The sequence below is a fragment of the Schistocerca nitens genome, chromosome 4 (assembly GCF_023898315.1).
Source record: "Schistocerca nitens isolate TAMUIC-IGC-003100 chromosome 4, iqSchNite1.1, whole genome shotgun sequence".
NCBI lineage: Eukaryota > Metazoa > Arthropoda > Insecta > Orthoptera > Acrididae > Schistocerca > Schistocerca nitens.
In genome coordinates this window covers 734038462-734053560 of record NC_064617.1, presented here as the reverse complement: position 1 = coordinate 734053560, position 15099 = coordinate 734038462, and the positions used below count along the sequence as shown (strand labels likewise).

The following is a 15099-nucleotide window of genomic DNA, read 5'->3' as shown; positions in this document are numbered from 1 at the left end:
AAGTAATGAGGTTACCGTGTAAGAGATCAGGCTACTTAGCAGCGGAAGAAGTTTTGTTACTACAAAATTTATTAACGATTTTGAGTAACCACCGACGCAGAAACAGTGAAGCAGGTGACATAAAAAGTTACAGAATGTGCGCAGCTCACAATATTTAAAAATATTGTACCAACTTTCACAGCTTCTCCATAATAGTTAAATGAAGACAGAAATTCAAATAGTGCCAAAACTTTTGAAATGTTCCGCGACTTTACCACGCTTCAGTTACGAGGCTCTGAATCGGTCCCATAAATTTCTGTGTCTTCCTTTGGTCGTTAGCTATGTTGTAAACAAAATCTGTACAAAAGCTGAATGCTCTAGGGGTATCCCTATCCGCTTGATATTGATCGTAACGGATGACACTAAAATCAGGCCCTTAAGAAGAATATTTAAGCTTGTCCATCACCGCTTGCAGCTCGCGGACATTGGTGGGTGTTGGTAAGTCATCAATTATTGATACATGCAGTTGTGCAGGGTGAGTAACCGTGTATTAATGATATGACGTACATACTGGATCTCTGTCTGAAAAAATGATGACATTTCCTGGTAAAACCTGAGGCCAGCATCTGAAAGCACCTTGAAGAGACACTCCAAATGCAGACTCACTCTAAAACAGATTTTGACATAAGTTAGGAATTATAAAAATCTTCTAGGTCAGCGGCTTGTTGTGTCGTCGTATCTAGAAGACAAAAAAGGAAGTGCCGAATTGCGCCCAACTTGACGCAAACCATTCGATTTGGTAGCACGAGGGTGCCACAAGTGTCAGTTTCAAGGCGTTCCCGTTAAATCAGCTTATCTTTTGATTCAACAAGGCTGTACCTGTCTATATGTTTTCGATCTAGGGGCGCTCAACGACAAGGTTCAAGATTAGCGGAAACGAATCTGGTTAAAACTTAGAAACGGCGATAAAAGAAATGAAAAGCAAACTGCTATAAAATCCAGCTCACTGTCTCCCAATCACGCCCATGATCGCCCTCGTAAACACCTTAGCTCACTGTGTGTAGCAAAGCGTGAAAAGTGGTGAGAGGTTCTCAAACACAGTTAAAATAGAAGTGGACCAAAGGATTTTGTGGCTGTCTGATCACTTACAAAAAACACAGATGAGCTAGTCACTCTGGAAACACACTAAAACTGTCGCCCAAACATTTTACCGAATAAGTCGGTCATTGTACAAAACATAAAAAGAACCTTCGAAGAAAACATTATTATGGGTTATCTATCCACTTTAAAAGCCAGTGAAGTTACCTACAGACCATGGAGAATGTCGGTCAGAACTTTCTGGCAAGTTACTTTCAGTTCATATCGTATTGATGCAAGGACACCAGAATCACAGCACATCGGAAGATACTATTGATTCATCAGAAATCACTGTATTAATCATGTGCTCATCCTCGAGATGTGATAATAACACTGGATTCTTGTCAGTGGCTGAGAGGGGCTCCATGATAATGAGGTATTTTGTTTCAGCGATAGTGATGAATCATGCAGTTCCTCCCTACAACACGGAGCACATTCTTTTCCTTAATTTTCATGTGGCCTGCTGTTTCATAAGCTAACACCTCATTCTCCAGCCTTTGTCGGAGGAGCTAGCCCTGGATTTCCAACAATGGTTTCTTTCCTGGAAACAAGAATTTCAGAGGCAAATTTCTCGTCCATTCAGGTTCCCTTATCAGCGTTTAATCCTCAGCTTGACAGAAGCTGAATGTATTTCGTCAGCAGATCCTGAACACCCTATGAGGGAAAACCACACAGCATGCGGGATAATCCTCCTCCTTACGCACAAAAATTTAGTTAGTTTAAGATGTTGTATAATATCTGTTCATCTTCTGTTTATACTTACCACGTCCTTTAAATAACGATTATATGGATAATTTTATATCAACGATATGATGCATGTGATGGTTCCTATGAGTGAAACTAGTTTTCAGTAAAAAGAATTAATGTTCATAATACGTTTTACTGTGTGTGTCGTCGTCCTCCTGTAAGATTGACAATGTCTTACATGAACTCAACACAAATGTCAGTCTTGTTTCGTAGAATGCCTCCGACAATCGTAACAAACAGGCCACTCATAAGGTAACCCTATCACTACTATTGTGATTTAGTATGCTTTTACGTTAATAACAGAAAACCCTGTCCCCATGTTGCCACGTATAACTCTCTTACTAAATTTAGTTTAGTTTCCAGATTAAGTACACTATGGGGGGATAGTCCTTTTAATAGGCAAAGCTAATCAATAGAGCGACCCTTTTACAGGATCTGACGGTGTGTTGTGTCTAATGGAAAAGTAAATCGGACTATTCATTTCTTTTCCTAAGATGTGGCCAGAGTTGCCGAGCGGTTCTAAGCGCTACAGTCTGGAACCGCGCGACCGCTACGGTCGCAGGTTCGAATCCTGCCTCGGGCATGGATGAGTGTGATGTCCTTAGGTTAGTTAGGTTTAAGTTGTTCTAAGATCTACGGGACTGATGACCTCAGAAGTTAAGTCCCGTAGTGCTCAGAGCCTCCTAAGACGTTACCCAACGATTAGAAAGAAACGCAGTATGAACAGTGTTATATTGAAGCTGGGAGAACTCAGTTCAAGATTCATGTACTTGTTTAAAATGTGTGCTAACGGTCGCCAGCCTATCCATGGAATCAAACAGTGAAGTATTGGAAAAACATAAGTATGAATTTTGCCTACTTTCTTGCTATTGTTTAAACTGCTTCTTCAAATAAATATTACTCCACGTAAACTATATTGGTTCAGACCCTAGAATATCTTTTTGTCTACTAAACACTTATACATTACGTTTTTAAAAGAGGATAAAGTCCAGTAGGTAACTTAGAGGAAGCTGAAAAGTTTTGAGCTGGAGGGACCTTTAGAAAATCATTTTCTATAACCAACCAACTTAAATACTAAAATACTTAGACACTAAAGCACACACATTTTATGCTGAACATTCACTTCAAGAAAACCTCTCTCTTACTGGATTTTACTTTTAAAAGCTATTAGTCTCATTATTTATACAAAACAATTTAAATGATGCGTCTTTATATTAAGTTGGCACTTCATAAGTCTATAAAAGAGAATACTCGGATTTATCAAACACCAGGAAGGAATGCTATATAGGTGTGTGATTAGGATGAAATAACGTGAACCAATTTCTTGAAAGTTGAATAATGATTATTCACTAATAGAACACAGTTTAAATTAATAGTTCGCGCTGTACAAAAGTAGAATACCAAAAAAATCTTATCTGTTGGCTGTAGGCTTGGGTGTGGCAAACAGTTATAGCGGTTAGACGATCCACAATTTTTTCTCTTCTTGGCGTCGTTCAATTTTACATACAGTAGCCCAACAACTCGCAGCTATGCCGTAAGCTGTTTTCAGTCTTCATCCGAGGCATTTTTGTGCAAATTTGCAGGCAAAGCTTCTCCTGCTCCACAAGGGTGTTGCCTCAATCACTGCTGCCTACAGACTGTGTGACTTGCTTCCCGCGCTTGCTCTAGGTACCGCGCCAATTCGCCCTTGCCGCCTTTTCCACTCCCCAGAGCCACTTTCAAACAAAAGCACACTTGATTGTACTTAACACCCATTTCTTACATTGTTCCTAAGCGTGACCATTTCTTATAACTGTCAAATTTACTTCTACATGAACAATGTATACGCACAAATGTTTTTAAAAACAAAATGTCATCAGAAAATTATTTAACATACTAAACAATTCACGTAGTATTTTACATACATTGCCTACATACAATGCAAAGAACTTCAACATCCAGTATAGTAACCTTTATTTTACATATTCGGAAAATATAGTACCAATATGGGGGAATTTTAAAGCTAAAAATTATAAGAAAGTGTAGTTGAACCATAAACAATTAGTGTTGCAGCAAAAGCGCCTACCATGGTAGGATATCTGACCACATGCAGCAACAGAGACTACGAAACAGATTATTTGTATGATGCACTACGATAAAGTGTCACCCGTTCCTCAACTGGTCTGACAAAACCTCATCTGGACTGACAAAACTTAGAGGTTAGTGGACATTATTCAAGGCTTCCTTCGTACTTGAAAGAATTAGTACAATAATTAAGAATCGTACGTGTATCATCCAACTCGGCAACCTCTGCCACTGATATCTAGACGAGGCTCAGCAGAGAGGCTGGTAAAGGGTTTGATGCTGCCGACATCTGTGGCCAATCAATTCGCCTTCTGTAAGGACGTTGTTAAACTCGTTGTTAAACTCGTATTCCAGCGTGAAACCTTGCAAAAATTGGATCTGAGGCTATCGGTGATTATGATGCCAATCAGATAAAACCACAAAGCTGCGGAGATAGCTACTTCATATGAAAAGCTAACCCTTCCGCAATAAACTAGACCACGCCTTGATAATGGAAATCTTGAGATGATATTGAAATTCTGTGTAACATGGATGTTTATGCAGGCGAACGAGGAACACATTTTTGATGCAGCAGTGAACTGGAAATTTGGTCACGTCGAGCACTAAGTATTGCAACGTTGCTACTTGGGGGTCGCACATCACAGGATGCTAGTATACGCTTAAGATTGCAGTAACACGTAGATGTATGGTTGCGCTTTCTGGACCCGACAGAATACAGTATAATATCCGACACTGATTATGAGTAGATGAGTCACACTGTTTAGGGAAACCTAGTCGACATTTACAAACACACACATACTATAAAAATGTTGTATGTACGGCAGTGTGTGCATGTGTATATGTTTCACATCTCCTACTAAACCACAAGACTTATTTCGACGAAACTTGGTATACATATCCCTTAATGCCGAGTAACAATCTCTGTGGGGTAAGAACCACCTACTTACCATAGGTAAAGAGATATGACGTCATAAACAATGAGATTCGTGAAAACTACCGAATCATGCGTGACGTTTAAATTTATTACTTTTTCTCTACTAACTCTACTCGCAATAAATTTATCTGTGAGTACCTACATGTCTCGTCGAATGTACCTACAAAATTATATCATGGTACCGCACATAGTTCAGAAGATATGACGTCTTAAACACAGATGCATGAAAAACTGCCGCATCATACGCGATGTTCTATTACGTATAGTCTTAACTACTGAGACATTCCTACAGTCAAGTCAGCTTAAGGAAATCCCTGACATCCGGCATCGCTTTTGACAGATTTCAACTGCGATGTCCAAACGACTGTAGGCGGAAACAATAGCCATCTATAGAGTTACGAAGAGGCATTGCCATAGAGACGTTTACAAAATCGCGTTGTACACACGCAAGGCATCTGCGCCCAGCGTACTTAAACTGTCCGTGATCAGTTCACACCGAGTATACATTATAATTTCAAATGTGTGTTCAAAAATACAGGTAAATGAATTTTTTTCGATATTAGACTACATAATTCACTTTTTTGGTTTCTAATTAAAAATTTATGAAATGAATATCTGTGTAATGCAGGATTTTTCTGCTAGTATTTTAATGTAATGTTAGCATTTAGGAATATCAGTTATGTCCATCAGTTTTCTTTGAACAAATCATCAAAGCTATTATTTATCTTATGTCAAGTATTTTTTCCGTTTCAGAAGCCATGCGTTTCCTGTTTCTCGTCTACAGTGTTGTGCTGGTACCAGTTTGCTTGCAGCAAGAAATATCTTCCACTGACATTCAACAGGTATCTGGCTATTACATACATTATGACTACATAAATTTCAGCTAAATAATTTCATCCCCTCAATCTAGTTGCAACGTGGCGTTTACTCGTAATTCTATCGTTTCTGTAACTTTAGGGAAGTATTATTACACAAAATCCCTCTAACGGTGAGGCCCCAAAAATACTGTCACCAGTTGGAGTTCAGCAGTGAATTTTCTATTTTCATGGAAATTGTTGAATAACTAGTTGAGTCCATTGGTATCTTTTGTGCCATTGATTAAAATGCTGGTGTCATCTACATGTCTGTAGTAATAAATGTTTTTCAGGAGGTAGCGACTGTAATTCAGAACCACATCTTATAAATTTTTTATAAATACTGTACCTAACAATTCAGAAAGGTCTGAGCCCATTGCTAGACCACCTGTTTGTTAGTAGAGTTTATTGTTGAATTTGAATTAGTTGTGGGAGAGTATCCATTAGTTCAGTAATGTGAGTCGAGGGGATATTTTGTGCTTTTGTAGGTTGGCATTAATGCGGAATTTATTGGCACAGAGGAATAAAGGTTTTATATCTCAAATGAGGCAAGTGTGGCTCCATCAGTCACTTCTATGTTTTGCAAATTCTGCTGTGGTTTTCAGTGTTTTGTTATTATTGAATGTGTGTGTTTCTTTGAGAATTTTGAAGAGCTTTTAATTGAGAATGAGTGTTGGGCTGTTTCTACAGTTCACTATAGGCCTGATGAGGATCCCATTTGTTTGTTTCTTTGGTTGTGATGTAATTCAAGGTGCTTGTGGGCTTATCACCACAATGTTTCTTGCTTCTTGGATGGCGATTATGAAGTTTATGTTATTTGAGATACGTTTAATCTGCGTTTATTGTATGTATGTTGCTCTATTCATTGCCCTTGTCAATTCTTACATTTGTTATATTATTAGTATTTAACTTAGTCTTAATGGTATGTGCGAGGGCTTCTTCTTTTTCTTGTTTGCTGAAAATGGTTTTGCAGCCTCCTTTTCAATAATTTTGTTGATTTCGTGGCAGGCTGCTATTCTGTCATTTTGATTCTTAAAGGCATGATTGAAGTCTGTGTAACCCTAGCTATGAGCTCCTCTTGCTTCTTTTGGTACAGTGTTTTAATCATTTGCTGAGTAGTGCCTCTTCTGATGCAGTGATTGTTATGTCGGTGCTGTTGAGAAAAGGTGTGTAGAATGTGTGTTTCTCTCAGCTGTTTCGGTTCAGTTTGGGAGGTAACTGTTATTTCATGAGTTTATCCAGCTTTTTCCTGTGCGTGGCTTTCGTTTCCTGTTCAATAAACTCGGTAGGATTTCTGACTTTTTCAGTTATGGAATCATATTCTAGTCTGTGAATTAACTTTCCCAAACGTAACTCTGTTATATAGAGCTGTTTTCTGAACGCTGTTTGTTTTTTACACATAGTTTTCAAGCGTTTTTTAATGTTTTCTTTGCAGTGTTTGTGTCGTTCTGACGTCAGTCTTGACATAAATTGGAATGAAGCTGGTTTTGTGACAATTTATATTGAATTGAACGTGCTGTATCGTCTTTGCAACTTTTTCTGAGGTGTTTTTGTAATCGAAAATAGTCTTGATTGCTTGATTGCGTGGATTAACTTTAAATGTCAACACTTTAGGTTCGACTTTACCATGATTGTTATTGGTATAGAATGAAACAATAAGTTTGTCACCAGTCACTTTTTACTTATATCCACAACGCATTTCGAACGTTTAAACCGCTATCATCAGGTAGTTTACATGTGTTAGTATAACATATGCGTTTGTTGTTACGATTTTGGGGTAACTTGTGGCACTGTCTAGTGCAGAAACACAGATACCTGAGCAAAGGAAAGGACCGGCACATCAGATGAAGCACTGAAGAGATTTTGATACAGTTTATATTCAGAACTTCTCAGAATATAGCCCTGTGCTCTGAGTCGATTTAAGCGTGCCTCTCCATCCTGCCTCCGAAGCGATAAGCGGAATTCGAAGAAATTGTAACGCAGCTGTGGTTCAGATTACTCTGAGAAAACACTGAAAAACGTAAAGAAAAATGCCCTGATGAAAACGCCATTTAGCCTCTATGAATTTTAACTCATGAAAATACCTGTATTATTACAGTGCCATGTGACTTCATTTCATGAATAACATAGTACAGAGAACACACTTACTACAAGAAACGGTTAAACTCGGCATAGATAATGCTTAATTAAATAATGTTAAAGTTTTCTTACAAAATAACTACCATTTCACCTAGGAAAACTTTAACTCTGTATATAACTTACGTTATAGGCAGAACAAGTACATTGTGCTCTTACCTGTGATTCGAAACTCTTTTCCACAAAAAAACGCGAAATAATTGAATATTTGAAGAATTCTGCGTGGAACGTGACATATGTGTTGTTCTGAATATTTCGACGAAAACGTATCATCTGGAAACTGTTAGAATCTTACTAGAATACTACAATCAATCTTACGCTCACTGAATGAATGCACAACATGAAAAGAAACTTCTATTGAATAAATAACTATGCCGAAGGCAAATGATCGCAGAACGTTCAACATTACTGAATAATTTAAGAACATGGCAACATGGCTCCTTGAAAATAACCGTCGTATATTTACCCTCGATTTATGACGGGCAGTCTGGGAATAGAAATGGAAATAGCTTGTATCACTTGATTATTGTTGGAGCCAAAGGCAGTCGTCTCACACGAAAGATCATAACTGATGTTAGAAGAACCACATGTTGGCTATATCCCAGCAAGAATACGCTTTCGCTCACAAAATATTCAGGGATGCAATGAAAATGCGAAGAATCAATAGATGAATGAACGGATTTACACTAATCGGTTACAAATCAAATGCGCCGAGTAGAGAAAAGGAATTCTGGCCCACACTAAACGAATCTGCTTATGCCACAAATTACTTGCAGTGGCTCAGTACAGACGTGAGCACATTACATCAGTAGCCCCCAAACAGCACATTTGCAGTAAATATTACCTCATTTGCCACCACTCAAGCATAGAGAAAGGCAGATCGCAGTTCTCATAAGTTTTCATATACAAACCCAGGTCGTAATCACCATTAGCTCTTTCTGCCTCATTGTATATCGGACGACACACACTTCCCCCTTACCAACCACACCATGCCAGAGACAAAAACGGAATCGAACGGGATAGCATCTTTGTTCCTACTTTTCTTTTTCTTAAGAAAAATAAAGCCACGCTGTCCGCACTGCCAGCGTTGAATTTTTATTGGTCGAGCCACCATTCACCCCGAATAACGTCGTTAAGATAAAATAATGCAGCTAATGCAGGAGTGAATACTCCACCGATATCTACAAATGGGCAGAGATCATCAAGCAAAAACTGCTTGCTAGTAAGCAAACATGTAAAACATGAGCAATTGGAAGATTAAAATTATAATCGGCAAGACACGAAATTATAAATCCAGTTTAATCCATTCGTTACAAACATCTATTGCAGCTATTGCCTCCTCTGTAGAACTCCGTCTTGTATCTCGCAGTGCAAGGAAGATAAATTATTTCTTCTACACCGCTTAACATTTTCTTTCTCTTTTCCAACAATCTTAATATCGGCTGCAAGCACCGCATATACTGGAGCAGAATATAAATAACTGCCTTCAGCAAATTTAAGATATTAACAATGAGAATGAAAAATATTTTATTTCGAAATTTTCAGTTTAATGCATTATAAGGGGATATAGCAAAGAGCTCTTTGAGCTTGAAACCGGAAGCAGAATAATATTTTACAGTTGATGGATTCACAACTTTGCAATTTTTTAGAACTGGAATGTAGAAGATAAATGCTTTGACCAGTCATAACTCCATAAATTCAATGATTTATATTGCAGGTATAGGTTTGCATTTCAGTTCAATTTGAAACAAATTCATACATTTCTTATAAAGTCTTTTTATATTGTGTTCCATAGCTTTTATAAGAGTTTTTACATCTAATCGCCAAAAATCTGCTACAATCGTTGTGCTGCAACTAGTTTCGATAGTATGTGAACGTCTGAGGGACTTAAGAATTTTAAAATGGTGTAAAAAACATGTCTACAATTTTAAAAATATGTATTCTCAAGCCTATCAGATGATGGTATTTTGTTGGAACTCGTTACAGCACAAAGTTTTTCGCAGATTTGTGCTGATTAATGTGAAAATTCCACCGCCTCTAAATCTTATATATTGCATTAGTGTTCAAATCAGAAGAATAGTCTAGAAAGGAGAATATATTTCCTGAGCAGAATTTCAAAAAATTCCCAGTAGGATAGCTTAGTTACGAGATATTGGCATACGATAGAGAAAATTAGAGAACTTAGAAAAAATGAATTGGTATCAAAACCGGAACACTTTCACGGTCGAACAGCTAACTGACAGACGGTTACCGTTAGTTATTCACGTGCTTGGAAGCCACATGGCTCACTCTTTACGGGATATTTAGAAAATCTATTGGCAATCGATCGCACCCTTGAAGAACAGCCGTAAGAGAAGAGTCACTGATGACGACTGGCGAGCTGCTATACGTGAACCGAATATATTCTAGACAAGTTCCATGCGAATCTAATACCGAGATGATTGACCAATCCAATCTGTCAATTCACCTCTCACAAAATCGTTCTCCAGTACATTTCACTGGAAAGAGGCAGCAAACGCAGCTGCAATACTTCATCTCTGTACCTCCGGTTGTTGAAAGTGACCTCCGACCACCAAAGAAATTACGAAACTACGTAAGCCTATGAAACATGATTATTTTGCACATCAGAACCATAACACCTCCTAAGCCTTTTCACTTAACGACGTTCCAGTGTCTGTATTGGTTACTTGTTTCCGTACAGCGAATTCTCGAAGTGAAGCTGGATATGAATCCGCAGCGACCACATTCTCCCTTTAGTTCATGGTCAATATCAACGTTACTGATCCCACAATAAACTGGTCTGTTTTTGCAATGTCGTGAGTTGGAGAGACACATCCAGAAACTCACTGTCATACATCTGGCCTTCATAGCATTTGCCCTAAGCCTTTGGTACACTGCTACTTCTAAGGCAGAGGTAAACTTCTCCGACAGTTACGTTAGACACATCATTTGGTTCCACTATGTCATTAAGGTCAGATGTCTTACGTGTTGCTAATAAACTGCACTTTGTCAACTTTATCTTGGACTAAGACGAAAATTTCCTGTCGTCTCGAAATCGACAAGAGGACCTTGTTTCATTCAGTGCTGACGAGACTGCGCTAATCGTCTGAAATATCACAGGGAGTCTGATGGTTACGCTTTGTGAAACAAAAGTCCTTATTGCTTCGTTATGACATTACATTATATGTTTTACTAAAAACTAGGGGAGACGTTATGGCTCTGATACTTTGTTTTATACTGTTATGTCCTTTCGAACCAAAAACTACCACTTTTCTTTCTCGTAAAACACAACTCAGGTTTGTGGGGAAATCTTGATAAAATTGTACAGTGACTGTTGATATGGTCAATTTCCATTTTTCTCTTTTGTTGTTTAAAATTTTTGGACATTAAAGTATATCTTTTCCACCACGATAATAGAAAAGTAACAATACAAAAATTTCCATGTACTTAAATTTTAAGTTATAGACTATAATTCGAAACCATTTGAACATGGAACAAAGACTGCATGCAGCAACATGGTGCAAGTACTACCTTTCATCATTGCACTTAAAGCTGTTATCATTTTCAACCATAACATTAAACCAGAACTCCGCAACAGAAACCAACGCAGCAGCTACATCTGAAGTCATATTAGTACGTTCTAGGTTGTTTTAAATATAAAAAGTTTTTTACACTTTTAAACAGGAGGAAGGTATATTACAGTTAAAGTATTACAACAAAATAAGAGTATTGCATTAAGTTACAATGTCTTTAAGATTTTTAATATGCTCTGACTTGAATGTGTAGTAAATTGTGAAATTAGAACAACAGAGGACTGCCAATACATTTAGGACTCACCGCTTTGTGTGTGCACACATGTTGCAGGCGACGTTCTCCCAAGAGACACCCGTGGCCTCCGTAAACTACTGGGCTTCTCTGCACCGCAAGAAGCGCAAGATCTACAGCTTCAAAGTAGGCAGCAGCTTAGGATTCAAGCAAACTGCGGTAAATGCTATCTTTGGGGTAAGTCTCTACCGGACGGGTCCTTGGTGCTGTGGCTTGTTACTCAAATCGTTAAATGAAACGTTGTCTTCATGCACTATAAGTACAAATAAGTAATGGCAGCCAAAAGAATGGGTCCAGGATGAAATTTGGAATGACTTTGAGGATATCTAGGATGTACAAAAATTACTATTTAGGCAAGCACTTACAATACTTGTAACATTAAGAGCAAAAAAATTATAGGTTTTAGTTTGTAGTATATCCTCTCTTCCACACAAATTTCATGATTTGTAACGGAATGAAACCGAGTCTTTCCTGATGGTTGAACGTTAATTACTTTTATTTATCAGTTACTCACTCGAGAAGAGTGGACTTCACATCCAAGTCCTGTCTTTCAGATTTAGGTTTACGTTGATGAAATTAAAGATATCATAAGAGGTTCCCTTAAACATTTCTTGTCTAACATCCTTTTCCATCATAACCTATTCCAAGTTTACGAGTCGATTAACGACTGTCTTATCGATCAAATGTTAAACCCTGACTTTCAACAAAAGTCGTACATTCTTCTCAAAAAGAAAAACAGTGGCAGGTTAGTGGCTAATTAAAGTTTAATAATTGGACAATTTCATGTGTTCTGGAATGAACTACTGCATAATGTGAGTTTTGGAGGAAAAGCTATTTCATTCTGCATGTGAAGACGTTTCCAGCTTCCACTGAGCCTCGCCTCCCTAGACAGCTTCTCTGTTTCTTATTTGGCTATGATGTTTTGTGCTGCAGTTGTTTCAGTAACATATTTCGGTTGATTGTGTTAATGTATAGCCTATTCACCCCCTCCCTTCCTCGTTCCCTCCCTCCCTCCCACTCTGTCTTCCTCGCTCACACCCTTTCCCTATCACTCCCTCCTCTCGTTATTCCCTCTCCCCCTCAACGAAAACTCTGCCTTTGCATAGATTCATGTTTGAAAGAGATTAGATCCAAACACTACCGGACAATCTGTGCACAGAATCGTATAGATGGCATAAATTTACTTCATTAATCCGTAATGTGGATAATAATAAGCATTAAATATTATTTGCGATTAGATAATTGTGTGTATAGATGCCAAGAATGATCGCTGTCTTTTTTTAAAATAGTTTCTCCTACGATAGAGAAGCACAAGGAATTATTTGCCAAAAAGCTTAATAGTTCCCCAAAACAAGATACGTTAACATATGCATTACTTGAAGGGTCATATTTCCTTAAACAGAAATGCCTGTGTTCTCAGATACTCTTCCTTTATTCGTAACTGAAATGCAGCTATGGAGCTACAATGGAATCAACTGCACCTTTGTTGCCCTGTGCATGTAATGACTTTCGGAAGTCAACTTAATAATAAAATAAACTAATTTAAGATATTGAACCTTAAATTGCTGGTGTACCCACGTACCATCAAAATAAAATAAAAATAGCGAATAGTAGGGGGAGTATGAATGAGGAAAGTGACATGTTTTAGTTTTCAAAATAATGACAAGTTCTACAAAACCTTTAGTAACTACAACTTCCTAGAGAACCAACTGATAAATCTTGCACAAAAATGACACACAAATCAGTTGAGGAACGGTGTTCAACAGACAAAGCGTACATTAGGATGGAAGCTATACAAATTGTTCCCTGAATTAACCCTATTTGCAACGCCATATGTTTCCGTTTGCATGAAAGCATTGTGAGGTCCAGATCTATTGAAATGGAATCAACTAAGGTCAAACTATGGTTCACCTGCGAAACAGGAGCTGTTAATATCATTCAACAGCCCTACTCTGGGTCAGCAGTACTTTACCCTTTGACCTTGATTCAGGCGGAAGCAGAAAACAGCGCGCTATGGATGAGGAACGGTGTGCTGTGGTGGCCGTAATGTTCTGACGCGTCCACGAGAATACGCAAAATACGCGGTCTGGAGTTCTGATTATCAGAAAGTGGGAAACTTCCCAATCATAGCTCTGAAATCCCTGCAGATTTCGGTGTGAGGTGCACCAGTTCGCTTGTCTGGAAAAGCCAATTTGATTCACAGGCATGGTGGTGCGCTCTGGCATTTCAGATACCAAATGGCCGACTCCGAGCGAATAGGTTCACCTTCGTGACACACAATATGTCCAAAATGATGTACAGTTCCACTGTCGATAGAGTTGGGAATTGCCACAGGCTCTTAGTCCACTACAAGATACGGTCAACAAGTCTCACCCACTAGCGAAGGGTCTGAAGACGATATCTAATAATCACAACCACTTTCCACCAAGCCTCTGTATGGCAACCGAGTTAGCAATAAAATAAAAATTAAAAAACTACTCCCGCACTGCACCAATCGAACTATGCTATACTCATTGAACCTATCCTGTTGACTCTTCTGCTGCCCTGCTGGCCAATACAGATACAGCACTAGGGTTCCCATGCAGGCGAGCAAGCCTCTCATTTGCTTATACTGAGAGGAGCCAATCAGCCGAGCACGGGGTCCCGGGTTCGATTCCCGGCGGGGTCAGGGATTTTCTCTGCCTCGTGATGACTGGGTGTGTGTGTGTTGTCCTTAGGTTAGTTAGGTTTAAGTAGTTCTAAGTTCTAGGGGACTGATGACCATAGCAGTTAAGTCCCATAGTGCTCAGAGCCATTTTTGAGCCAATCAGCGCCTCCAAATTTCTCTTCTATGAAAAGAAGCAGACTTTAGACTAGGGAAGCGCAGTTGTCACAGTAAGCATGGCCACGTTTTGGCAAAAAATATCTACCTACATGGGACCCTAGTCATCGTTTAAGGAGTGATCGGAGCTTTCTGGGCCGACCATTTCTAATTTCTGAAAGAAAGCAGCTAAGCTTTCCAGACACCATCCCAGCTTCTAACAAGAGAATGCATGGAGTTCCATGACCTTCCCATCGTATGAAAAAAAGGTCAGTTTACAGCAATCCGTCTTAAATACCTTTCCCCACCCATTTCAGCCATCCAGCCGACTTCCGCAATGGCCTGGTGTCTGGCCCAGGTAAAATGATTTGCAAACCAGTGCCCTTCTGTCTGACAAGATGTGGAAGAAAAGAGCTTCAGCCAGAAGTCCCTCTGCAGATATGAACTTCTGAATACTGTTTCCTAGAATCACTTACGTGTCCAGTTTGCTGCGCTCAACAATTATGGCACCCAATTCAGCGGCTTCCTCCATGTTATCGGTTGCATCTGCTATGGCCCCCCGAGTACAAGCTCTCTACAGGTTACACATGCAGTTACAAGAACATTCTGCCCACAATTCCCTC

General features: G+C 38.9%; 1 protein-coding gene across 1 annotated transcript in view; it reads left to right on the top strand.

The window, feature by feature from the left end:
- The window catches only part of LOC126252795 (uncharacterized), a 119250-nt gene that overhangs the window by 85489 nt on the left and 18662 nt on the right, over positions 1–15099 (top strand). The window contains exons 2-3 of the mRNA XM_049953731.1: positions 5615–5703; positions 11716–11853. Coding sequence (XP_049809688.1) covers positions 5620–5703; positions 11716–11853 — 222 coding nt within the window. The 5' untranslated portion in view covers positions 5615–5619. The remainder of the gene's footprint in view (positions 1–5614; positions 5704–11715; positions 11854–15099) is intronic.